General features: G+C 47.3%; 1 protein-coding gene and 1 pseudogene across 2 annotated transcripts in view; one reads left to right on the top strand and one right to left on the bottom strand.

Moving 5' to 3' along the window:
* Nucleotides 1–1,307: 1,307 nt before the first annotated feature.
* On the bottom strand, nucleotides 1,308–17,217 carry LOC146337689 (guanylate-binding protein 3-like; annotated as a pseudogene). The gene is made up of 9 exons (XR_014785227.1): nucleotides 17,126–17,217; nucleotides 12,279–12,487; nucleotides 10,354–10,481; nucleotides 8,600–8,898; nucleotides 7,818–8,136; nucleotides 5,874–6,086; nucleotides 5,588–5,690; nucleotides 2,779–2,972; nucleotides 1,308–1,607 (listed from the first exon to the last, which is right to left on the bottom strand). The product of XR_014785227.1 is annotated as a guanylate-binding protein 3-like (transcript).
* Nucleotides 17,218–17,380: 163 nt separating this feature from the next.
* Nucleotides 17,381–27,383, top strand: part of LOC146337688 (guanylate-binding protein 1-like) — a 35,002-nt gene continuing 24,999 nt past the window's right edge. The window contains exons 1-3 of the mRNA XM_084815122.1: nucleotides 17,381–17,485; nucleotides 23,784–23,987; nucleotides 26,105–26,232. Of these exons, the coding sequence (XP_084671248.1) occupies nucleotides 17,437–17,485; nucleotides 23,784–23,987; nucleotides 26,105–26,232 (381 nt within the window). The 5' untranslated portion in view covers nucleotides 17,381–17,436. The remainder of the gene's footprint in view (nucleotides 17,486–23,783; nucleotides 23,988–26,104; nucleotides 26,233–27,383) is intronic.

Genomic DNA, 27,383 nt, shown 5'->3' with positions numbered 1-27,383 from the left:
CTAATCCAATTATTTTCTTGATGGCTGGGTGGCCTCTGGGATGGGTCTGATTACCTCATCAGTGTTCCCACCTCCTCCTCTTGCTGAGTCCCCCTCCCTCGCCCTCTTGTGCTCTGCTCCAGTTAGTGGCTGCCTCCCGACCCCCCCCATTGTTGTTGCCCCCCCCCCGGTTATTCTGGCTTTCCAACAACCCTGCAAGGTGGGCTAGGAGAAGAGATAGTGGCTGGCTTTCTCTCCCCACCCCAGCATTGTTGTTCTCCCCCCTTATTCTGGCTTCCCAATGACCCTGCAAGGTGGGCTAGAAGAAGTAATGGCTGGCTGGCTTCCCAATCGAAGGCACTTTTAATACCCATTGAAATCCTAACTGTCAAGCCTTTCTCCTGCGTGGCTGAGAAGGGAGACCCCAAGTAAATGCATTGAAGGGGATGCACTCAGATTTCAGTGGCACTTACTCCCAGGAAAGGAAAGCCATACAGCCAATTAGTTTACTCAGAAGTAACACCCCCTAGCATATGCTCACACAAAGTGGGACAAAGCGCTAAAGGGGAAATACATGGGGAGGAAATGGCGAACACAGCCAGTAGATGATATACTAGTTGTGCATCTCTTCATTTCTGCCTCCCTTGCCCCCCCGCTTCTGCTCCACTCCAGCCCTTTTGTTTTTTCCCCTTTAAAATTCACTTTAAAGTGCACTTTCACTTTAACGAAGGAGCAAAAAGGCTGTGTGCAGCATCTCCTCCCCTTTTAAACCCTGTCTTTTCCTAAAGTGACTTAGACCTAACGACTCTGACTTTCCATGAAGCTGTCTTTGCAGCTCTCCTGATTTCCCTGCCACCACCTTGACTGGGAACCTCATAGGGATACCCAGGTGGGCGGACACTGCACTTGTATGCCAGGGGTGCTTATGTCTGCATCTCTTCATCTCTGCCTGACTGCTCCCTCCAGGATCATCTCCCCCTCTCCTTCACATGCAGCTGCTTCCAGTGAGGTCAGGGGCAGGTGAGCGACACACCCACAAGGGCTGGGCTACATGCCCCAGGGGCAGGACTATGATACTGAACCCAGTGCAGTTGTGGAAACAGGTCAGTAACGGAGCCGCAGCAAGCTGGAAAAGTCGGACTATAAGCAGTCTCAGAAGAAGCGGATTTTCCGTGATAAAACACGGGGCTGGGGCTGAATGGCCACGACATAATGGAAACACAGAGACCCCACTGTGCAGCCAGGTTGGAGTAAATTGCTGGTGGAAACACAGCCCAGGACTACTTAATCTTTCCCTGAATCTTGCTAAGTTTCTGGCCTCAGGCCATCTAGTGCTAAACAAAGTGGTATGCATTGTGCACATTTCCAGGACAGGAAAAAGCCAGGGCTGCAAGCCAGGACCTGTTCCTATTTGGTTACAAGAGCTTGAACAAATTAGAAAGCACCCCAACAGCTTCAACAAGGACACCTGGAAATACAAGTGAGATAGCACCTGCCAGGGTCCCTATTATTGTGCTAATCCAACATTTGTTATTGATATTTTCATTCTGTTGTCTCAGCTGCTGAATCTCCCCATTCAGTCGATTAGCTTCCCTCTGGAATCCCTCCTTTATCATTACCTCTTTTTCCTGGAAGAACAAGAAGAAACTGCCTTAGGGTCATTAGATCAAAAGCAAAGGGGTGTGATTTGGCTTGCAGTGTGCTTAAGAACATCTCCAGTAAAGAAAGACACCCCAAGTCCTGTTCAGGTGTTCACTCCTCACATGATCGGAACTGCATGAAGGGGAGTGCCGAGATGCACTCATCGGCCCTGACACATTCCTGTCGTTCAGCTCCACCATCCTCCAGCCACTGGAAGGGTAACTTCTGCGAGGGGGAGGGGGTGCTCTTCCTGTGTAGCCTCCTCTTGTGATTTAGGATCTTACACAAGTGGAGAAGGGTCCCTGCTACAAAACAAACATGGAGGTTGGTGGAACCGAGAAACAGGAACACGGCAGAGGGGGCAGTGCCAATGAGTGTGTCCCCCTCATGTGGGGTGTGTGAACACCTTGAGAGGCCCTGGTAAGGGTAAAGGTGGCCTAAAAACATTTTAAATTATATTAAATAAACAACACACACCTGAACAGGGCTCCAGACAGGAAACTAAAAAGATTCCGATACAAAAAGGAAAAGTAACTGAGCAGTGTCCTTTGACAGCACCGCCCTCCTTGTTCTGGCCTGCTTCTGGCACTCTGACCCCTCAGTCTCTGGGAAGGGAAGCCCTCCCACATCACAGTATCACAACTACAGGGTATTCAGCTCCATAACTAAACTGATGAAGGACCCTTCAATACAAAGAAGGTATCCTTCCACTTGCACACACCAAATCCCTGGAACCCAAGGAATTACCAGTCCAGTTGGACCAGCAACCTGGAAACGCTGCTTATTGAGGTGGCCAATCATGACCTCCAACAGTTGTGATTGGCTGTTGACCCAGTGGATGGAGCCTGTAAGTTAATATAACTGTCCACCACCTGACACTCAAGGAGACAGATCAGAGAGTGATGATTCTTCCTCCAGCCTAAAAGCTTCCCTGCACAGCTGAGAGTGACCTAGAGCTTGCCTCAGAGGTATGACCAACCAGGAAAGGAGTTGCCAATTAAGTAGCAGCCCTGGGATTGTGAGGAGGAAGTCTCAATGCCCCACCAGCTTCCCTGAGCATGACCCACTCCATTTTTAGCAGGCATGACTCCAGTCATATCCATCCCAGACATTTTTTGAAAATTGAGACAAGCCCCCAGCTGGGCCTGCTACAGTTACCCTGAGTTTGCTCTGCATCATCTTCTCCCGCTCTTCCAAGAGCTTCTCCCTTTCCTTCACCATCTTCTCCTCCAGCTGCTTCATGTTCAGCTCAGAACTCCGTTGCTGATCCGCCATCTTCTGTTCCAGCACAGCCTGCGGCCGCTTCATGATGTCCTGCTCTCGCTTCACTGCCTCAGCCTTGGCCTTTGCCTCTGTCCCAGGAGGAAAATAAAGAATGAATCTCTACAGGTGTTGGGTCCTTCCAGACAGAGGGCTGCTGCCACTACTAAACAAAAGACATTGGGCTTCTCTACATTGTGGAAAAATCCCACAGCCTTACCAGGGCTTTCTGCTTCCACTTCCCTGGGGCAATTAGGATGGGCTCCTTTAGACGACGAACATGATGTGGAATTGAAAATGCCCTTTCTCAGCAGCCTTACCAGGGCTTTCTATATTTTCAATGAAACAGCACCATCTAGTGGCTGAATTATATCCCGTGGGTTTTTTTATTCCAACTTATTTCTGATCTCTTTGAAAGCAGGATGAACGGGGAAAACGCGGGAGATGTCCTGGAGGTTGACAACGTCATGTAAAGGACCCACAAACTTCCATGAGTGGCCAATCACGAGCATGCAATAAATTGCTCATGTAGAGACACCCCTTGAGCAGCTATTCCATCTTTTTCTCCTTAACTGATTTTCCACAGTAAGGAAAAAGTTGGAAGAAATAATGGGAAAACACAGGAGGACCAGGAGTAGAAGATGACAATGTCTGGACCCCCTCCCCCACACTATAAAATTCAATGAATGAAGCAGGGTGATTGCATGATAAAAGCCTCATCTAGAAGCAACCAGAGAAGAAAGATGTATAGGAGGGAAGGTACCTTTGGGGTGGATTTGTTGTTTATAGGAGCACATGCAAATAACCTTTTTTTAATGGTCTGTACCTTAAGGCAGGGGTGGGAGAAAGGTCTTCAAATGTTTTGGACTTCAATTCCCAGCATTCCTGACCATTGGCCATGCAGACTGAGGCTTCTGAGCGCTAAAGTCCAAAACATCTGGAAATCTACCTGCTTTAAGATGTGCTCAGATACGAAGTTCAGCTTCACACTGCCTTTCTTCCCTCCCACCAGCCCTCCTTCAATACTGGGGCCTTTTAACATTCTTGACAGATTTGCACACATATGTGCTCAGGGCACACTTAATTGGCCTTTAAATGTGGCAGTGGCATAATTGTAGGATCAGCTGCTCTGTGATCCTATCTCAAGGTCCCTTGACCCCCTTGTTCAGCAGACTGCAATACATGTATTGGGGCTGGGGGTCGGAGAGCGTGAGAGAGTAAACTGTGACAAGTTGGTGCATTTTAAGAAGGAAAAGACCCTCAAGTGTCCAATACCAAGAAAAATTAATATGCATGTAAGGAAAATAACCCAAAATTAGCTCAGGGTAGGGATGTACAGATTCCCCACTGTCCGTTCCAGTGGGGAATCCTCAGGGCGGGGGAGAAGATCCATTCCTCCCCCCCCCCGGAATCCGTGCAGAGTAGTTCCGCTCTGCAAGGATTCCACAGAGCTGAGGGCCACCCCATTCCGCCATCCGCATGCCCTGGATTCCCCCATTTTTTTTCAGCTCCCCGAACTTACGTAAATAATTCCATAAGTACTGCCGAAAAATCCTTTCTGCACACCCACCAGCGGTCTCTGTAAGCCTTGGGTCATAGGGAAAATGCATATTTATTTTCATAAAAAGGGTAAAGCCCTTCGTGGGGATTCCCCACGTAACGTCTGGTCACCTGACCTCACCGGACCTGTCCTGTCCTGACCTCACCTGACCTGACCTCACCTGACCTCACCGGACCTCACTTCCACAGACAATAAACAGAAAAGATGGAGGATTTCCATGGAGTTCAAGACTCAGACCAAGCGAAAGAAAGCCTCGGATCACAGGGGAAATGCCTTGTAAAAAGGGTAGAGCCGTTCGCGTTCTTCTGCCTCCATGTCTGATTTACGGATTTCTTTTCATAATTATTTTCATAAAATCCACCATTTTGCAGACAAAAAAAAAAGGGTCCACATGAGCTCCAGTCTGGGTCGACCAGGCTGCTCCGTTCCGAGGAGGATTCTGCAGACCGGATTTGTCAGAATTCGATCCCATTTAAAATTCATGTGGAATTTTCTGACATACCTAGCTCAGGGCAACTGAGGAATGAATGTGGATTGGAATGCAACAAAAGGATTTAAGCCGGTCATTTCATTAAAAGCTCGGCCCATTTGTTCCGGAGTGTACCCTCCATGCCAAATAACAGAGGTCCCTAACCTGAGAACAGCTCCACACAATTGGTGCTAAAGGCTCTTTCCCATATGTCTTTTAAAAAATATGGTAGAGGTTAACGTAGCTCATTCGTTGCTTAGCACAGTCTCCACTGGAAAGGTTAGATGTGAGGTAGGTATGCAACTGACACACAAAGAGGCCCCGCAGTTGATTTTGTCTCAGATCTAGCCGGTGTGTATAATTATCGGACAAGACATTTTCAAAGTCAGGAGAGACTTCGGTGACATTACCCAGTAACACGGAAATCAGTCCTCAAGCTCCCGCTGAACTTCTTGTACTGAAATGCTGAGCTCACAAACTTGGTGGTGTGGAGCAGGAGATACATTTAGTACATTTCGGGGAATGTCCATCAGGTGGCTACTTCCAATTATGCTGGTTGGGGTGGTGGTCCAGCTGCATGAGGGATGGGACAGAGGGCCCTTTCCGCCCAGAAGGCACCAGCTCCAACACAGCAGCCCCAATATCCATCTCATGTGCAGATTATACCAGCCCCTTACCTGCCATTTCCTTCTCTTTCTCCCTGAGGGCTTGATCGCTTCAAAGTATGGTTCTGCCTATGTGCTCCTTGTCCTTAAAGAACCGCTGCAGGACGGCCTCAGCCTGGATAGAGGAGTAGCAACAATCAGCAGAGCTCAGGCAGAAAGACAGGTTATGAACAGGCATAGTCTATGCTGGCTGGCCAAAATGCTCCCCCTATGCTAACAGAAGGCTGTCAGTCAGCTGTTGGAACTGTTCATGGATATGATTAAAACAATGGGGACCCCTGCCCTAGCCATTACCCACCATTACTCCCTTTTTGGGTTCCTCTTGGTATCTCTGTTCCAGTTTCTTCAGGTCATCCACAAAATGGTTGTGGCCACCAGGCTGGGAGTAAATTCCCTTCTTGATGTTGTCTTCCAACTTCTGGGACCGTGTCATCAGCACAGCCTTACTGTGTTTTGAGGATTCAAGCTCATTCTTATGGCAGTACTCCTCCTTCTTCTGATCCAAGTTTTTCTGGCAAGACAAGCATGAAAAATAATGCTAAAACACAACTAAACTAATTTCTAGGCTCGGAGAAAGCATGTGTTGGGATGGTGTCTGGTGTTAAATAGGTCTGAGTTGGGATCTGAAGTTGAACAGTTATCTGTGCAACTTACATTTCTTTCTTGTTCGTGTCTTGCAGCCTGTTTATATGATCCATGGGTGGTGAACCCACATCAACTTCTGATTTTTATACTATGGCAGTGTGACTTCCTGGAAGCCTTAGAGGGATTTAAGGATGGCTGTGCTGTTGGTGCCCCAGGGATGCTTGCCTTATGGGATGGTCCAACAATAGAGGCAAATGGGGCAACTACTTGGATTGCCAAAGTTTCAGGGGAGTTTGATTGAGGTATGTAAATGGGAAGGGTAAGAGGGAGGGAGATGCAACTTAGCAGTTCATTGGCTGGGCAAAATTCCCTACATTCCAGATGTGTCCTTCTCTTTAATCAAAGGGACAGGCTGCCCATTTTGGTGCTCAACAGATATTTGTAGGGTAGGATTCAGCCACAGTGCAGATGAATAAAGGAAGGGCAAAAGAGTGGATTTATCTGCTTGTTCTATGCATACTTATTCAGAGAAGTGAGAATTCCAGTTTTTGCTAGTGATGGCACCCCAAAATCTCATTCCAAATTAATGGGTGTGCAGCAAAAAAAAAAAAAACACCCCACCCCATGATCATTAAGTCGCTGAAATAAAAATGAAAAAATAAAATTACAAAAATAGCATCCCGACTGATTTCTAATAATTTAACATGTTGTTTTGCTGTTCACATTCCACAAGAAACAGGGTGGGAAAATATTTGAATTTGTCTAGGAACAAAACGAAGCAGTGACCACAGGACGAAGCGAAGTCTGTTCACAAGACTCCCCGATCTGGGCAGTCTCTGAGATGGAGCATCTCTGGGCCTTCCAATAATGCAGAATCTTCATCAGTATGGTGCTCTTATAAAGAGAGCAGGAAAACAGGAGGACAGACAGACTTGGGATGAAGTGGAAAGATACAAGCTGGAGAAAGACAGGAAGGGCCATCATTCAAGGGGGAAGAACAACCTGACTGGGCTGAAGCCCAACGTGTCATGGCTGCAGGAGGAAACAGATGAGATGTGGCAAAGAGGTGTCTATTGCCACCAGACCGAGCCCCTTTCCTCTCTGTGACACTGTATTGGCTTACTAGAAAAAGGTGCCACCAGAAGGCAAGACTGTGGTTGCTAGTTTAGCAGCTGTCAGGTGATAACGGGGGCCAGCAGGGTTCCACATAGCTGTGCTCACCTCAGACTCCAGCCTCACTGTTCAATTGGAATGTCTCAAGTGAAATCCAGCTGCACCCTGACTGACCATGCCTACCTCAGGCCTGGCTTCACCATCAAACCGAAGAAAAAAGAGGGGAAGGCACATCCCCACTGCTGGTAGAAGTATTCTTTTTATTGTAGATCACAGCTCAACCTGTTCTTGAGAATTAATCTCTCCTTCTTCAGGAGCAATAATCTTCAGCAGTAAGACATCCTTCTTTTATTTAAACAAATGAACCTTCCAGTAGTCCATTTGTAAAAGAATCGTTTCACCAGTGCCAGGGTCGTGCCTTCCCCTCTTTTTTCTTCAGTTATCAGGTGCTGCCTTCCCCCCCGCCCCCCCTTCCTTGTTTGCCATCAGACCACCAGCCTTGACATGTGGCCTGCTAATGCTGACATCTCAAGTGGCGACCTACCATGAGCCCAGCCTGAAACTGACATGTGTCATCTTTGAAGGCGCGAGCCATGAAGACCCGGAGGGCCGCCTCCTCACACTCTGCGTGAATCCTCAGTAGCTCCTGGATGGTCTCTGTGGGCAGCTTCAGCTTCTGCTTCATCAGCTCCACATAGCGGGCAGCAGCACCATTCACAGCAGCCGAGTTCTCAATCTCAGCCAAGGCCAGCACTGCGTTCTCCAGGCAAGGCACTTGCCCGCTGCGGATGGTGTCCACATAGGTCTCCACCAGCGTCGCCAGCACTACAAAGAGAAAAGGAATACAAACTCCTGTGGCGACACTTACTTATGCCGCTTCTTGTGCTCACAGAGGTCCACTGCAGTGCAAAATCAAGTGTCTAGGACTTCCCAAACAAAGGGGGTGTCAGCCACAGTGGATCCTCAACCTTGGGGAGAAGGCACTGGTTCCCTGCTCCACTGGCCTTCGACTGGTCAGCTCATGATGCAGAAGTGGGAACTTATGACCTGAGTTTGGTTAGGACACTGCAGAAGAAGTGTAGCCTCTTTGGAGAAAGAGAGGATGCGGGGGAAAGACAGATAAAGGACAGATCTAAAGAAAGAGATGTTAAAAACATTTAATTAATTAATTAATTAACTAACTAACTAACTAACTTAAAATAGATCAGATATGTTAAAAATGGGTCTCAGGTGGTTGTTCCAATTAACAGTAGATTTTGTATCAGAGTGGGCAAAGGCCACTGCCCTAGTCCCTGTGCTACTATGACAGCTCCTCAGAGAAATGACTAGAAGGACCCATGGTGGCCAGTGACAATGTGCCCGCCTGGGATGGTCTTTGCCTTGGATGTGCAGTAGATGTAACGGCAGAACTGGGCAGCTTGTTCCACGTAGTCGGGCTCTAGCTCACTCTCACGCATCTCCTCCAGCCGATGCAGGTTCTTCCTACCAGTAGGCCGCTCAAAGATGAAGCATTTCCGAGTGGGGAAGAACATCCGGATGCAACTGTGAGGCAGATTAAACAGCTCGGCATCACGGGTGTTACCTGGAGGGACCAAGACAGAGATGGGTAGCTTGCAGGTGAATCTCTAGTGCAAAGATGCTAGTATGTCAGAACACTGCAAAAAAGGGAAGGATTCAGTCAAGGAGGCCATTTCACATTTCAGTAGGGAAGGCTTACATAACCACTATGTTTCCCCACTTAATTGTTATGCTTATCAAATGTATAGTTCCTTCCTTTATATACCACCCCATAGCCAAAGAGACCTCCTGCTGTGGGACAGTATGGGAATGTTACTACTACTACTACTACTACTACTACTACTACTATGTTTATTATGTTTATATATTATAGTATTAATTATTAATTATAATATAATTAATAATTATTAGCAATTAATAATTAATAATATAATTATTACATTATCAATTTTTATTATTACTATTATTGTACATTCTTTCCCTCTCTTCTGTCCCATCTCTGACTGAAGACTGTAAACTTGTATGCAGGGCTGTTTTATTAATAATTTTCTACAGTTTGTGGGCCATCTCAAAAAGATCTGGAACAAATGAACTTTGGCTGCCTTTACATTAAAGAAAAAACCTGCAGTCCTCCCATTGTGGAGCCTTTTTGTGTTTACTGCGAGCGAGCTCCCAGACGGTGATCATGTGATTGCTGAGAGGGGAAACTTTTAATTTTCAAGGTTCCATAGAACTCAATGAAACAGCACCATCTAGTGCCTGTTTTAATAGCACAACATCCCAACTTAAATAGAAACTTCATTATTTCCAGATCTTTTTGAGATGGAATAACGAGGAAATACCTCTGGATGTGCCCTGGAGGTTAACGATGTCATGAAAAGGACCCACAAATTTTGGTGAGTGAGCAATCTCAATAGCAGGATAAAAGCTCCGTGTGAAGGAGCCCTATCTTTTTACAGTTGGAATGTTGCGTGATTAAAACAGGCACTAGAAGGCGCTGTTTCATTGAGTTCTATGGAACCTTGAAAATTAAAAACTTCCCCGCTCAGCAATCACACGGTCACCCTCTGGGAGCCCACTGTAAACGCGGAAAGGCTCCACAACAGGAGGACCGTGGGTTTTTTCTTTAATGTAAAGGCAGCCAAAGTCCCTTCAGTAAATTCTGTTTTATACATACATTCAAAATCTAAATCGGAAGTTGCAAAGTATCTCTGATGTGTATATTAGTTCTTGGTTCTACAGAGCAACATCTGCCTAGACCAGCCTTCACCTATCTGGGGCCCTCCAGATGTGTTGGACGACATCACAGCCATTGGCCATTTTGGCTGGGGATGATGGGAATTCTACTCCAACAGCATCACAAGCTGCCCAACCATGAGGTTGGGTGAGGCTGGCCTAGACAGCCAGCAACTGGGTATAGCTGCAGATTCATTGTGCTTTGTCCCTGACGCTAAGGGTACAAAGTTTTTTCTAGCCATGCTCCTGTGTCTATAACTGCTACATGACAGGCAGAAATTCAACAGGTGCAGCATCCCACCCACATACACAAACGTTCAAATTACCTTTTCCACATCACCTAGTCCCTAAGTATCCAGAAGGACAAGGGTCTGGTCAGGTCTCTCAGGGTGGGGAATGCACCACATCCAGATTCCCTTGGTGTTTGCTTGCACTGTAGAGCCCAGCAGGAAACCTATATGTGGAGATAATCACATATTATAGAGCTGAGGATGGATGAACCAGAAATGCGTGAGCTGGAGTGATTGGGGAGTAGGGTTGCCACCTGTTTTCTTGGAAGGCTCCTATGTATTTGGCAGTTTATGTCAGGCAAACATTCAAATGGTGCAGTTTTCCCCAGCATGGAAATGTGGCGATGGGAAAAGCTGCACCTGCTGGATTTCTGTTTGTCATGGTCAAGGCACAAGAGGCCTGTAAGAAAAAGGGTGGCATTACTATGCAGAGGGCTGTTTTATATTTTTCAGAGATTTAAAAATAATACATGACAGAATTTTATAAATGCATACACATATCAACTCACACAGACACATGGATGGAGGATGTTCATCCTGTTCTGGATAGGACTACAGTCCCTCTGAAGGAGCAGGTTCATAGCTTGGGGGTTCTCCTGTAGTCATCATTGTCACTTGAGGCTCAGGTAGACTCAGTGACATAGAGTGCCTTCTATCAGTTTTGGCTGATGGCCCAGCTACACCCCTATCTGGACAGGGATAACCTGGCTTCAGAAGTCTATGCTCCAATAACCTCAAAGTTAGATTACTGCAGTGTGGTCTATATGGGGCTGCCCTTGAAGACCGTTTGGAAGCTGCAGCTTATGTAAAATGCAACAGCAAGATTGATAGCAGAGCATAAACACCACTTCTTGCCTGCTTGTAGGGATGCTGGAGAAATTTTAGACAGATTAAAATGAGCTCGGATTTCTAAGAACCCAACCTGCGGGATTCTCTGCGGAGCGACTCCCACAGGCCGCGTGGAGTTGGTGGACTTTCAGATGATTTTTTTACTTCCCCGAAAGTTACACATATAAATCCGTAGAGAAATACATACGTTTCTGTTGAGGAAACGTTGAATGGAATAGGGGACAATATACTAAATGTTACGTACTGAGGTAAGTTATGTAAATACTTACATAAATACTTACACAAATATTTACGTAATTATTTACATAATTTTCCACATGACGAAAAAAGAAATTCACATCCATCTGTGGGCGAATGACAGAACAAAAGGCACCTGACAATCTGAAAACACAGACGGAGCGGGTTTTACACAGTCCATACATCCCTACCTGCCTGCACTGGCTACCTGTACTTTCCAAGCCCAATTCAAGATGCTGGTTTTGACCTATAAAGCTTTACACAGCTTACAATAGCTGATGGAGCGCATCTCCCAATATGAACCTACCCCAGCACTACAACCAACATCTGAGGCCCTCCTCCAAGGAAGATTCAGTGGATGCTAACAAGGGAGAAGAGGGCCTCCTTGGTAGTAGCTCCCCGATGCTCTCCCCACTGTGGTCTGAATAGACTGGTCTGAAGTTTGTATGTTAAAGAACTTATATTATGTTTTGATTATGTTGTATTTTGGATTGTAATGTTTGTGAAGCACCCAGAGAGGTTTGGGTATTGAGCAGTATACACATTAAATAAATGTATGAAATGACACATGCACACACTGATTAACAATTAAAGCTATCAGTCTCAGAATCATATAGGATATTGTAAGCCTTCTGAAAGTAGGTTCAAATCAGTGCCCAAGAACATATTTACAGCCTTGGATACGTGACTATGGACTTTTCTGCATGGCAGTTTCGAAAGGGAGAGACCCCTGGTCTCCGTGGTCTACATGCAGATCCGTCCACTCTGCCAATTTGGACAGAAACCTCCTGATTCTAGAATTCATTTTCTTCCCTCCCACTCCAGGTTTTGCATTTCTTTTCCTTTCCCCTTGGTCCACGGAATCTCTCTCTCACCTGAGGTCTTGCCAGCTAGTTTGTTCATGAGGTAGGACTTGCCCGTTCGGTACAGTCCCACGATGGCCACCACCACCACCGGCTGGCGAATTTCGGAGAGCAGCCAAAGGGCCTCTTGACAGACACGGAGCTGCTTTCCTCTGTTCTCAATCAGGCACGTGGGGGCCGACATGCGGCGTTTGGAGGCCATTGCTCACAGCCCGGAAGAACTGCAGTTGAGGTGAGGAGAGAGAGACGGAAACACCAGCAAGAGTCACCACTGGATATATTTCACATAAATACACACAATTCCTAGCAGGAGCTCTCTGGAGATTCTGCAACTGCAGACATTTTAACAGACATTTTCATGGTTTCCTGCTTGAAACTCCCATTCATTGAAGCATATGAGGACCTGGAATCACTGGCCACCAGCCAAGAGAATCAGGAAGATGCTAAGAAGCAGCAGGTGCCTTTATGAATCCAAGAAATCAAAATACCGTAACATTCTTCTATGAGGAGTTCATAGAATCTATCCAAACTCCTTGGGCACTGGTTTTCAAACTTCCTTCATTCAGGAAACCCATTCTTCATTGAACGATATGCCAAAGAACCCCCCTGCTGCCCACAGAACCTCTGCAATCCGTATAAATTCCGGCGGGACAGCCATTCTAGGGGTGAACTCACATGTCACACAAGATGCAAGCTACACCTGTTGGACTGCACCAGTCATCTGCATGAATTCAATGTGCCCTAAAACAAAGGCTGGTACAGTACAGTTCGGCACCCAATGCAGAAAATCCACATGGGAAAATCCACTCCCCTTCACAGTAATCAAACAAAAAGCAACACTCCTAATGAAAAATTAGATTGCTATCAATATGCCGGCCTTTAACAGAATGAAAAATCTGCCCAACGTTGCAGGCTCACAATAGATTTCATCCCCTAACTAAGCCTAAATACAAATAATTGCACATTGTTCTCTGATTTACCCCTGCCTCTGCTTCTCGGCCCTTCCTCTGTTTCCCATGTGTTGAATTTTAGACTGCAAGTTCAATGGGGCAGGGACCTATCCGCCTGGGTTCTCCTCAGCGTGATGCACATTGATGGTGCTACACATAACAACAACAATCATACAGCTGACCCTGCCTAGGACATGCACAACATGTCTGTCACTGTTAATAGCAGGGGAAAGATGGGCGATGCCAGAGAAAGCACGGTTTTTGCAGGTTGCCTGCCACTAGCACACTTCTCATCCAGAGAGCAGGTGGCTGCTAGTGCTACCAGCTGCATTGCGCAGCTATTCAGACTTTTCTACGTTTGTTTGTGGAAAGAAAAACGATGGAATAAATGATGGGGAAACACGGGAGGGTTTACTGGGGGAAGGGGACATCATCTGGGCCCCTGTAAAATTCCGTAAATGGAGCTGGGCAATTGCACAACAAAAGCCTCCAAAAGAGACCCTGGGGAGTTTGAAAACTGCCCTGTGTGTGTGTGTGTGTGTGTTTCTCATTGTACTGGGTTGTTAAAACTTCATTATGCTTCTGGTCTGGATCTCGACTCCTGTGAACAGTGGAGGCTGGTGGCTTCAATTTTGGTGAGGCCTTGACCCAATCTGGGTTCCAGTCGGAATCAGCCAGAACTCCAAAGGAGCTATCCAAGGTGCTTAACCCTATCCCCAAAATAGGTTCAGCCCCCTGGGTAGCTCCCTTGGAGTTCTGGCTGGTCCTGACTGAAATCCAGAATGGATTCAGATCCCCTCCGAAACAGGAGCCACCAGCCTCGACTCCCAGTGAGGGGGCCGACGCTGCCCCGGAAGGCGCCCCGATTAGGCCGTTTCCGACCTGCTTCGCGGTCAGACCCTCCGATCCAGCCCATCTCGCACCCGGGAGCCACGCGCGCTTGCGTCAAGCCCCGGCCCGATCCCGGCCAGGCTGAACAGATCCGGGCCGAGCCGGGTAAGCGCCCCTTGCGCGGACCCCCCTCCCGGCGGACTGGCGGCCCCTCTTCCCGTCCAGCTCAGCGCCCGCCCAGCCTCGGAGGCGCGGGGGGCGCAAGCCGTGTCGGCACCCGAAGGGACAGGCCATTCACACGGCCGCCGGCCGCACACGGCCCCCAGGCGGAGAAACAAACCAGCGAACCGACCCTGCGCTGCCCTCTCGGGAGCTCCTCTGCCTCGGAGCTGGACTGGCCACCCGATCCTGCGTGCGCACCTTGGCTCAGATGTACGTGCCACGGACTTCAGAGGCACTTTTACTCCCGGGTAAGGGTGCGCAGGATCGCAGCCTTCTCTCCTCCCGCCCGTCCGGGGCGACAGTGTTTCACGCTCCGCGGTTATTGCCACGGAGAGATCACGGACTGCAACTGAGCCGCTAGGGAAAGGCTGGAATAAGCGGGTGCGGGCGTCTGGATCGGGCCCGCTCCTTCTCTTCCCTGCCGTCTCAAGCGACCCGGGCGGCGCTCTCAGCCCCCGGCTCTGCTGCCCTTCGCATCCTGCGTCACTCTTGATGCCCAGAAACTGCGCGTAGAAGTTAACGCTACGGAAATGGTTCCACCCTGGCCTGCTCCGATGCCTGGAGTTTCCCAGGGACTGGGGAGCGGCACCCTCGGAAAAGGCTCCGTGCGGGTGCGGGGGGTTATAAACCCTCAAGCGTAGACGTCTGGACTTGGTGGACCGTGTGTACAATTGCAGTTGTGAAGGACACAACTTGCTCCTGCCCCCCCCCCTTCAGTTCTTCTGCAAATGCTCGTATATTCCTGACATGTCAGAGCAAAAGACAGACAAAACCTGTTTGCCCACCCTGATTTAATAATAATAATAATAATAATCTGAGCATGTGCAATTTTAGTTCTGCCTTTAATATCATTCCCTCAAGTGAGCAGTCTGGCTTTATTTCCTGGAGTATGGACTGGGTTGATCTTCTTGCAGGCCAAGGCACTCTCAGAATTTTCCTCCAGCACCACAGTTCAAAAGCATCCATCTTCCTTCGCTCAGCCTTCCTTGTGGTCCAGCTCTCACAGCCATAGGTTACTACGGGGAATACCATTGCTTTAACTATGCAGACCTTTGTTGTCAGTGTGATGTCCCTGCTCTTCACTATTTTATCAAGGTTTGTCATTGCTCTCTTCCCAAGAAGTAAACATCTTCTGATTTCCTGGCTGCAGTCAGCATCTGCAGTAATCTTTGCGCCTAGAAATACAAAGTCTGTCACTGCCTCCACGTTTTCTCCCTCTGTTTGCCAGTTATCAGTCAAGCTGGTTGCCATAATCAGTCAAGCTGGTTGCCATAATCAGTCAAGCTGGTTGCCCCGTTTTAAATGCAGGATTTTAGGCTGGTGTAGAAATGCCCATAGTTACATCTATTTGTGTGTGCAACAAGTACTTTTTCTTAAGGAAGTAAAGTCTGGTTCAGGCCACTCCTTCCTTTCTCCTGCATTGCAGACCAGAGTTGGGAGGGGGGATTTGTTCTCTTTTTCAACCTGCACTTGCCTCTGTTCAGCCCTGCAAGTCTGTCTGTCTCTTGCTCTTTTTGCCCTTTGCCAAAGATGAAGCTCTGAGGCAAACTCTTTGGGGTGGATGGAGAGAAAGCAGGCTGTCTTTCCTTTAAAGAGGGATGTTTCTGGGAAATCACAGTTGCTGCTATTTTTATAACAGGACAAACATGTCTAAATGGCAATGAATAATGTCAGGAAGGAAATCAGCTTTGCTGCCAGGCTAGCAGTGATCCAATTTGTACCTAACTCTGAGAAACAATTCACTGCCAAAGCCAAGATGTGGCTGTTGTATCTAGGGTTGCCATGTTCTTGAAAACCAAACAGCTGGTACTTCTGGGGGCCATGGAACAGAGCCCCCAAAGGATCAGAGTGTGGAATGTGGTGCAGACAGTGGGCAATAGCCCAGAGAATCCGGGGCCAAACTCAGGAGGTTCTGGGGAGTGGAGCACAGGTACCCAAGTGTGGTGCCCAGCAGCAAATGCTCTATTCAGCCAAAGTTTACAGCTATGCCATGTGCTTACAAGTCTCCTGTAACCAAGCAATGTTCACGCAAGGTATCAGGCAAGCCCAGATCAACTTAATACAGCTCAGATTCCAAAAATGTCACAAGCACAAAGCAAGAGTTAAAAGTGCACAACTCAAGTGGGTGAATGCAGCCACAGTTTACTCATTTAGTCATATGTCTGTCATACACAGAAGTCGCTTACTGTTAAGGAATTAAGCACTCAGAAGACAGTTTGGAAAAGAATGTACCCATTTTATAGATGGGGAACACTGAGGCTGAAAGCTTCTAGTCTGAAGGACAATCAGTGAATGTGTGGCAGAGAGCTCAAAACTCATGCAGAGCAGATGACTTGACCCAGTTCTCTTATGCATATTATTATGACCCTGGCTGCAAGCAGCAGCCAAGATGCAAGCATGGAGGGGGGGGGCAGGAGGAGCCAGATGAGCCCTTAAGGATCTCCTATGCTCAGGCGTGGAGGCAAAGCCTGGAGGGTAGTCAGGACCCAAAGAGATAGAAGGCCTCAGGTGGAGCTGAGACACAGTCAGAGCAGCAGGGGATTTCCTCCCAATGCAGCTTCAGCTTTGGAGATCCATCACGGTCATTGGAAGCCCAACCGGCTGCTGCAGCTCGGAGCGCCTTTCACCAGATTCGGCTGGTTCACCAGCTACAGCCTCTCCTGGACAGGGATAGCTTGGCCACAGTGGTGCAGGTGCCAGTAACCTCGAGACTGGATTACTACAACGGGCTCTGTGCGGGGCTGCCCTTGAGGCTGGTCCGGAAGCTGCAGCTAGTGCGCTGAAAGTCAGGTCTCTCGTTCGGGGGTACTTCAGCTTTTGCTCAGCAGACAGCAGGGGAGGAAAGGGTTAACTTACCTTTCTATGGCTTCTGGGGTCCCAGCAAAGCCCACGGCACATCCTCTTGGCATTTTTTAAAACATGCATGTTACAAACAAATGTGCTTTTAACAGCACATCTAATTTAGCCCTAATGTTCACCCCCTTCCTCAAACTACCATTATTGCTTTATTAAATTCCACAGCAACCAAAACTGAAAGTGCAACTGCCACACTAAAGCCTCCTCCCCCTCTTTGTTGATCAGTTTTATACCGTCGTCGTCAGAAGGGAAGCTGTGTTGGTCTCTTGCAGCAAAGGCAACAAAGAGGCTTGTGGGGGGTTAAAGGCATCATGGACCCCAGAGCATCGCTCGGTACTGGATCATCACTGCACACTCAGGGTAGGATGAGGAGTTCTCTGGTTCTTTCCCCCTTTATTTACGTTTCAGATAATGGAATGTTTGGCTCAGGATGCGAAAGAGGAGAATGGGCTGCTAGGGGTGGGGTGGAGGGAACGAGAGGGCAAGGTGCTGTTTCGTGCCACCGGTCCTGAATTCGATCACCTCCAAAGTATTGTACTAGTTTTGCGCCATCATTTGTTAAAGGCTTCAGAGACCCCAGACGCAGGGGCGTCGTTAGGGGCCGGCCCACCTGGAAATGGGCCCCGGATCTTTCGAACTGTGCCCCAGATCTTTTGAGGTGTAATTGCCATCTTTTTTACATTTTCCCATTGACTTGCATTGGAAAACAGAAACGGCCATACCTTTTAAAATTTGTACGATACATACATGAAATTTGGAGGCTTGGTAGCCCCCATGGAGCTGATTGAATATGCCAAATTTCAGGCAGTTCGGTCCAGTGGCTTTTGTGCTAGTCACAGGTAAAATTTGCTATTTTCAAGAAAATCTGTCAAAGCAAAGAGCTATAATTTCTTTGTTCTTTCACATACATGCATAGAATTTGGGGACTTGGCAACCCCCATAGAGCCCACTGAGCCTGCCAAAGTTCAGACAGGTAGGCCTAGTGACTTTTGTGCTAGCCACAGGTAAAATTTGCTTTTTTCAAGAAAATGCGTCAAAGCAAAGAGCTATAATTTCTTTATTCTTCCACATAAGTGTATGGGATTTGGAAACCTGGTAGCTATTTTTCTGACACTGGGCAGGTGTAATCCCCTACTATGCCTGAAATTATCATCCAGTTCTGACCAAGAGAAAAAGTTATCAGTTTTTTCCTAATTTCCCATGGTAGTCAAGAGGAAGCATAAAGACTCCTTTTTCCAAACATTGGTGCTGAGCTGAAGTGGTCCAACTACAAACTGGCCAGAGCAGAAGCAGGATGTTTTCCAAAATGCTGAATTGGGGTCTGAGTTGGAGGGGGGCGGGGGGGGTCAGTGCACACTTCTTATGTATGTATGTATGTAATCTATACACACAGCACACACACATATATGAAACGTGCGCTTAGACTCGTGTGTGTGTGTGTGTATATATATATTTATATGTAAATTTGTGTTATGGGCCGGTGCCCCAGATTTTTTAAGAACCTAGCAACGCCCCTGCCCCAGAGCATCGCTCTGTACTGTATTATCACTGCACACTCAGGTGAGGATGAGGATCTCTGGTTTCTTTCTCCCATGACTTAAGTTTCAGGGAATGGAATGTTTGGATAAGAGTGGGAAGAGGAAAGAACTGACTGCTGGCTGGGGGCCGGAGCGGGGGGGGGGGAGAAGAGGGAGAGACTTCTACAGTGCAAGGCCTTAATCAAATTTGATCAAGGAAGCTTTCCATTATTTCAATTGCCTGCAACACTCCTGTAAGATTAGAGATGTAGAACTTCATTTTTTTTGTGTTTTGCAACGTTCTTTGCAAAGTGCTGTTTTGTGCCACAAATCCTGAGTTCTGTGTAGCAGCCAAAAGCATGAAAATGACACACCCTTAGGTGGGGTCTGCCAAATGCTAAAAGAATCCACATTTTCATATCACATGCAAACTTCTGCCAAAGTATTGTACTAGTTTTGTGTCACCAATCCTGAGTTTTCTCCCACCATCCACAACTTTGTACTGGTACATCAAATGTGGGTTTGTCGTTTGGGGGCGGGGGTGTATAGCTGAAGCAGCAAACCAGCCTTCCTGACTGGTTTCCTGTTTCTGATATACTTAAACATTAATTTATTGTTGGCCATGATGTTGTTAGCAATATGGTCCTCAGAATGTGTTTTTGCATCTCGTATTGTCTGCTTGCATTTCCTTTGTGCAAGTTTGTTTTCCTTTTGGTTCTCAATTTGTCAAGACTTCCATTTTCTGAAGGAAGCCTTCTTTTCCCTAATAGCTTCCTTGACACTGCTCATTAACCGTGCTGGTGACCTCTTGGACTTGGTGCTACCTTTCCTAACTGGCAACATACATTCATAGAACTTCCTTCTATGTAAACCTATCCCCCTGAAATGCATCCTTTACATTATGAAAGCCAAGCCAGGGGGCACATATAGCGAACATGGCCTTGCCTTCCAACCCCCCCCCCCCTTTATCACTTCTATTGAGAGCGATGACATTTCAGTGATGGAGAAATGCACACCCACATTTTGATCCTGAAGGTAAACTGAAAGATGAAGGTGGAAAAATCTTTCCCAGCAAAATTTCCTGTAATGTGGGCAGTTTCTGTTGTGGAAGGGTGTCTCTACATTAAGCAAAAAAGCCACAAAAACACACACCCTTTCCGGAGCTTCCTGCTTTCAGCTTCTTTGCGAGATTAGGAAGGGCTTCTTTACACGGCAGCCACATGGGACTTACTTCTGAGTAGACATAAGATCACCCTGTAAGTCTGCAACCCTCGGCACACTTACTTGGGAGTAAGTTCCAATGAACTTAATAGGGTGTTCTGAAACAACAGGGGACATCGCTTCTCTGCTTGGTGGTGTGGGGGATCAGATGTGTCTCCCTTCTTTGCAGGGAGGCATTTTACCCTCTTCTCCTTCCAACTGAGAAATGCGGAGGCAGGAGTCATAATCAGCAGGCAATTCTGGCCCTCGCGCCTGTCAAATCTGCTTTGGTCTCCTTCCATGCAACCCAGCTCCCATCTTCAATGCCTTTGTCATCCTGACCGCGCCCCCAACAACTGAAAATAAATGCCCACCGCAGGCAGACACAGTGATGTCTTCTGCTATTGGAGAATTTCATGGGGAGGTTATGGCACTTCTGTTCTGTGGGCTGGAAAAAATACCACATTTTTTGCGTTTGGGGAAATCATGAGATAGGCTGGGGGAAATTGCAGGAGGCGCCTTTGACATTAACAGCATCATGTAAAGAGCCCACAAATGTCCGAGAGAGAGCCATCTCAATGGCAAGATAAAAGCTCTATGTGATGAACCCCGAAGTCTGTTGCAGTGGGGCTTTTGCTTGCTGGGAACCATAGTTTTCCAGAACAATAGTGGTTTGTAGCTACAATGAAGGCAGACAACATTTTGAAACTGGGAACATGCTCTTCAAGGGTTCAGTTTGAAATCCAAAGCCAAAATTTGTGGCACAAAACAGCACAAAACCTTGGCGTAGGTTTGGAGGTGATATGAGAATGTGGCTTTTTTGTCCGTGTTAATGACATACCCACATTTGATGTGTGACTACCCAATTGTGGGTGGTGGCACAAAGCTCAAGATTTGTGGCTCAAAACTAGCACAATACTTTGGCACAGGTTCAGAGGTGATACAGGGGTGACAGGCTGCACTCAAGGTGCAGGAGGAGGGCATGTGTTGGTCACCCCTGCCCTAAACTATAGCCTGCATATCTAAGCCCATTGGAGATTGGGACAATAATGCCTGTGCCTAAATCTATTTGGGTTGGAAAACAAATGATTATTCTGTATGTCCAGATCTCGTGGAATGGAATCTGGTCTGGAGTATTCCAGATGTCCAAAACATTTGGACAGAACTTATTGATTTGATTTGTATCCCGCCTTCGTTCCAAACAATGGCACTCAAGGCAACTTGTTGACAGTCCATCATTATTATACCCATATTGCAGGAGGCGAGGCTGTAGCTGAGGGAGGGTGGGTTATGCCAGCCCTGCAAAATAGCCCAGTGCTGTTATACCTATTTTTCTGGGGGAGTGGAAAAGTTAGAGTGGTGTATAACAACCCTGCAGTGTAGTCCAATGTTGTTATCCAGTCTCCTGGTATGTTGGGTTTATTTAGGGAAATGCACTTGTGAGCGAGGGAGGGTGGGCTGTAAAGTTGATTGCAGCAGCAGCAGTGCCACTTATTAAGGGTGGAGGGGGTCTGTGTATGTGTGTATATAGCCTTAGGAAACTTGCAGGCACTCTTAAATTGGATCTTCTTTCTATCTGGCCTTTGAGCTGAGGCAGTGTGTCATGCAGCTCCCCAGGGATTAGTGTCTTGTGATGTGCTGTAGTAATAACCCTCCAGTGAAGGTACCCGAGTCTTTTGTGGGCTGCGTAGACAGCAGGGCCTACGGGTGGAATGCAAACTGAGCAGGTAATCTCACATGCACACACTCATTAACCACATGGAAGAGTTATTACAGGGATAAAGGGAGCCAGGGAAAGAACTGAGGGTTTTAGTTGCAGGAGGGAGTATGTTGTCCAAATACCCCATCTAGCCATTAAGAAACCACAGAAAGGTAGCTTTGGTATACAAGTTTTTCACATGCAAATTTCTCAAAGGACAGGGCTAGCTATCTCAGTGGAACAGGTGCCCAGACCTCGTCAGTGCTCAGTCTCTAGATTTCCCAGAAAGTGTAGACGTATTCTCTAATGCTATCAGGGTGTTTTTTTAAAAGTGCAACCAGACACAAAATGTGAAGTTCCAGGGAAAAAAATGTACAGTTTCTAAGAACATTTATGCAGTTCAAAATTCAAGTAATACAAACATTATATTGTATTAGCTGATATAAAAATGGCTGATAACAATGTGAAAAGTCAAGTACAGATAAGGGTAACTAAAATAATCAAGGAGCTAGAGCAACTCCCTTATGAGGAAAAGTTACAACATCTGGGACTATTTAACTTAGAAAAATGGTGAGTAGCTAAAGAAATGACACAGATGTACAAAATTATGCATGGTGTTGAGAATGTGGATAGGGAGAAGCTTTTCTTCTCTCATAATAGTAAAAGCCAAGGTCACCACATGAAGCTGAATGGTGGAATATTCAGGACAGATAAAGGGAAGTTCTTCTTCACACAGCACCTAATTTAACTATGGAATTCACTACCACAAGATGTATTGATGTCCACCAACATGGATGGCTTTAAGAGGGGAAATTCATGGTTACTAGTCATGATGGCTATATACTTTGGCTATTGGGCGGTATAGAAATGAAATAAATAAATAAATAAATAAAATACTACCTCCAGTATCGAAGGCTGTATGTCAGTTATTGGGGAACATGGGCAGGAGGGTGTTATTGCACTTGTGTCCTGCTCGTTGGCTTCCCGTAGGCATCTTCTCAGGCACTGTGTGAACAGAATGCTGGACTAGATTGGTCTGATTCAGCAGGGCTCTTCTTATGTTTTTAGAGTGGTCCAGGCTTCTCTAGAACCCTAAACCAGGTGTGGGTAGCATGTGGGCCCCTACTGTGGCATCTACTGCCCTGTTCTGCCCCTTAAATAGATATATAGATATATGGTATCTGGAGCACCCCAAAAGTCAAAATTAGCTGTTCCATAACTGCTCTGGATGCCATTATTTATTTATTCATTTATTTGGCAGGGGGGAGTGTGACCCACCAAGGGGGATCTAGCAGGCAAAAAGGGCCCCTGGACCTCTCCAAACTTGCCTTTCCATCCCTGAAAGCCTGTTCAAGCATATCCATTTCTCTTCCCACTGCCAAAAATATGTCCCCAGACTCCACTGCTACTCTCTACAGCAGCTGTAGGCTACATAGTGTCCTCCCTGTCCCCTGATGTGGCCCCCACCACCATCACACCACCAAAATATGTGGTAGTAGTAGCAAAAACATTGCCGGGTTGCCACCAATTCCAGCAGGAAATCTCTAAGGAAGCCTAAAACAGCCAAATCTTGCTTATTATCAATAAATATTTGGCCATTTTAGACTTACTGAGGGGTTTGCCACCATTTGTTTTTTGTTTTTTTGCCATGGTGACAGCAGCAGGGATGCAACCCACTGTGTGTGTGTGGCGGGGGGGGGTCCCCTGGAAGGAGGGAAAATGGCCCCTGGCCCCTGCGATATTGCCCACCTTTGCTCTAGAGACTGTTCACAAATATTTCCAAACTGAAGGTACTTGTTCTAGAAGATGGGGACCCATTTGCTTATCAGTCATATGATGTTGTCAGTGTTACCGTAAGAGTGGTGATGCCAGAAAATATCTGCTATAAAAGACTGCTGCATTGACTCTAAGCAACACAACAGATGCAAAGGAAAATGCACAGGTGTGTTGTAGCAGCGTACATTATGTAAGCAAATTACAGTCACGTACCGTTGCAGTTTGTACACATGCACGCACACAGAAAAAGTTCTTGCAGACGTCAGTGGCTATTCCCCTGCTTGTGGGCTTCCCAAAACATCTTTCTGGCCCTTGTTGGAACTGGATGCTAAGCTAGATGAACCTTTGGTCTGGTCCAGCAGGCCTGATTACGTTCCTACGCCCTGATTACAAAAGCCACTGCTGCTCCTTTTCCTATTGAATTTTTGCTATTACAGGCCCTTCACCTCCACTGTCTCCTTCCCAGGGTCCACAAGCATGGATCAGCCAAGTATCATGGACGCGCCGATGTGCCTGATAGAGAACCAGCCCGGTGAGAAGCTGCAGGTCAACCAGGAAGCCCTGAAGCTCCTGCAGAGCATCCAGCAGCCTGTGGTGGTGGTGGCCATCGTGGGGCTCTACCGCACCGGCAAGTCCTACCTCATGAACAGGCTGGCAGGAAAGGACAAAGGTGAGAGCAGAGGAAGTATTTGTGCTTTGCTGACAACGGGGATCAAGGCTTCTCTGCAGACACTTCTCCCACTGACTGTGCTGCTCTTCACTGGGTTTCCTCACTGTGGGAAGACTTTAGACAGTCCTAAGCTCCCTGCAACAGAGGGCTCCTTCACACGGAGCTTTTATCCCACTATTGAGATTGGTTACTCACGGAAGTTTGCAGGCTCTTTAAATGATGTCATCAACCTCCAGGGCATCTCCCGCACTAAGTGACCTTTATTCCATTTTTTAAAAGATAATGAGCTATTAAATTACCAAGCTTGAGTTCTGCTTGAGTTCCCTTGTGAAAAAGGAAAACCAGCGATAAGAGGATCTAGACTCCAGCGCCATCTAGCGGCTGTATAATGAAGCATATGGAAGACTCAGGGCATTTCTACACCAGCCTAAAATCCTGCATTTAAAACGGGGCTTTTTGCTTCTGTTTTAAATGCAGGATCACCACTCACTCCCTTTACAGGCGCTTCCTTTCCCCCCACTTTCCCCCTTCCTTCTCCCCACATCTGAGTCTTCCATGATCTTTCATTGATCTCGCTCCCCTTCTTGCCACTTTAACTCTTTTCGGGAGGGAAACTGAAGCGGAACACAACTGGGTAATTTGATAGCTCATTATCTGCAATCTATTTAAAAATGGAACAAAGGGCATTTAGTGGAGGAAGGTCACGGCAGGGTCATGGCGTCATGTAAAGAGCCCGCAAACGGCCGTGAAGGAGCCATCTCAACCGCAGGATAAAAGCTCAGTGTAATGAAGCCCTCAGATAAGAAAGGAGGGGGAGAAGGAAGGGGAGGAAGCGCTTGTGAAGGGCGTCCGTCATGATCTTGCATTTAAAACAGAAACAGAAAGCCCTGTTTCAAAGGCGGGATTTTAGGCTGGTGTAGGGATGCTCTCAGAATCTTTAAAGAGATCAGGGCCACACCCCCTTACGTGCTGCCAAGCACACGTCTTCTTTAAGCAGAAGTGTTTGTCCGCATGTCCTCGATGGACTCGAAAACCATACATCCGATTATTGTGAAACTTTCAGGATTTGTTCTATGTCTGCCTGGCATGGTTATAGGCACAGTGATTTTTTTTTTTTAAGGAAGGAGGGCACTGTAGAAGGAGCTGAAATTAGTATAGATAGATACAGCAATGGGCGGGGCAAGGGAGCAAGTTGCCCAAGTAAGGGAAGAAGAATGTTGGCAGCTGATGTGGTGAGAGGGGGAGAGAAGGGAGAGCGCAGAAGAAGGGAGTCATGGCTGGCAGAGAGGGAAGCTCAAGAGTCTTCAGGAGAGGAAGAACAAAGCAGACCCCTCTCTCAAAAGGCTGTGGGGGTCACCATGGCAGGGGCTGTGCCTAGAGGCCAGGGCAGGCATAGCGTGTCCAACTCTGGCAGCTGTGTGACTGTGCTTGAAGCTTTTGCTGTATCCAACTCTTGACAGGCAAGTAAGGCGTTGCTGTATCAGACTAAGAGCTCTTCCCAACTCATGCAAAGCCGGGTCCTTTTGCTACTTCTACATGTAAAGATGTGGATGTCTCTCTCTCTCTCTCTCTCTCTCTCTCTCTCTCTCTCTCTCTCTCACACACACACACACACACACACACACACATCAAATTTGTTAAGTTCAACTACAGATAGAAACCAGACATTTGGTACATATATAATTCAGCCAGTGTGATTAGTAGGAGTCTGAAAACACCATTAAGGGCGTAATCCTATGCATGTTTAGACAGACAAAAGTCTTACAACTCCCAGCATTCTCCGGCCAGCATGGGAGTTGTAGGACTTTTATCTGCCTAAACATACATAGGATTGTGCCCTAAGCCAACAGGGCACATCCAGATGGTCTTTTGTTTGGTGGTGCCCTTTGCATGTGGTGTGTCCCCCATCAACCTACCTCAAGGTGCATCAGCAAACCCTCTCCTGATGCCTCTCCTGCTGGTTGTGGCTCTCTTGTGTATGAAATCTCCACAGCAACAACCCTGTAGATTAGCATATGCTTGCACTCCCCGGCTTCCCAGTCCTCTGTTCTCTTCTGATCTAGAACTGACTTCTTTCTAGCTGAGCTCCCTTTCCATATCTTCTGTGCTCCCTGCAGGTTTCTCTCTGGGTGCCACAGTACAGGCGAACACAATGGGCATCTGGATGTGGTGCATTCCTCACCCCCAAAAGGAGAACCACACCCTGGTGCTCTTGGATACAGAGGGGCTGGGGGATGTGGAGAAGGTAAGCTGGAGGCAAGGAGCTGATGTCTAGAGAAGCTTTACATTGAGCCCTTACATACGGGAGAACTACCCTGATCTGGATTACTCCAGGGTGTTGGGAGCAGAATGAGGCTCTTACACAGGGGTGGGGAACCCTTTTGGTCTGGAGGCCAGAATCCCACCCACTCACCCACCCATCTAGCAGACCATTCTGATCCTTTCCACGTGTAGAAAGGGACTCAGCTGGCACTTCAGTGAGTGGCGCCAACCAAATCACGTGCTTCCTTCTTATTGGGGCAGCATGCAAAGGGGCCACACACTTCCTGTCATCAAGGAAAGAAAACAGCTTTACTCACAAGTATTCTTACTTAATATGCAGGCACAGCTCACAGTTTCAAAGGAGAGTTTGTTCAGTCTGTTTCTTTGTTCTATAACACCATCAGGAGAGAGAGGGAGAGCAAGCCATGTGTGCTCCCAGCAATGGAGGAAGGCAGAGAGAGAGGGAGGGAGAGGAAGGAAGGAAGGAAGGAAGGAAGGAAGAAAGGAAGGAAGGGGAGGAGCAGAAAGTGACATGGTGGGCTACAGAGGTCCTAAGGCTAGTTATGTATTATTATTATTATTATTAAATTTATTAATCGCCCATCTGGCTGGTCACCCAGCCACCCTGGGCAATGTACAACATACAATAAAAACAGTTTAAAACAATAAAATTCTACAATAAAAACATTTTCTAAAATACCCTAACCCACCCCAAATGCCTGCCTGAACAACAGCGTTTTTAATGCACGACGGAAGCTCATTAAAGAGGGGACATGACAGAGTTCCCTAGGGAGGGAGTTCCACAGAGTGGGGGCCACCACAGAAAAGGCCCTCTCCCTCGTCCCCACCAGTCTAGCTGTCCTGGCTGATGGGACAGAGAGAAGGCCATCTGAGGCTGATCTTGTTAAGCGGCCTGTCTGGTGCTGCTGGAGGCGCTCCTTAAGATAGGCTGGGCCGGAACCATATAGAGTTTTAAAGGTCAAAACCAACACCTTGAATTTGGCCCGGAAAACAACTGGTAACCAGTGCAACTCCTTCAGCACTGGAGTGATGTGATCTCGCCGGCGGCTGCCTTTAATCAGGCGAGCCGCCGTGTTCTGTACCAGCTGCAGTTTCCGAACCGTCTTCAAGGGT

The sequence above is a fragment of the Heloderma suspectum genome, chromosome 10, assembly GCF_057233095.1.
Source record: "Heloderma suspectum isolate Gila_16-S chromosome 10, 16-S_ref, whole genome shotgun sequence".
Taxonomy (NCBI): domain Eukaryota; kingdom Metazoa; phylum Chordata; class Lepidosauria; order Squamata; family Helodermatidae; genus Heloderma; species Heloderma suspectum.
The sequence above is the reverse complement of the archived record's forward strand: the minus strand, read 5'-3'. Positions and strand labels throughout refer to the sequence as shown.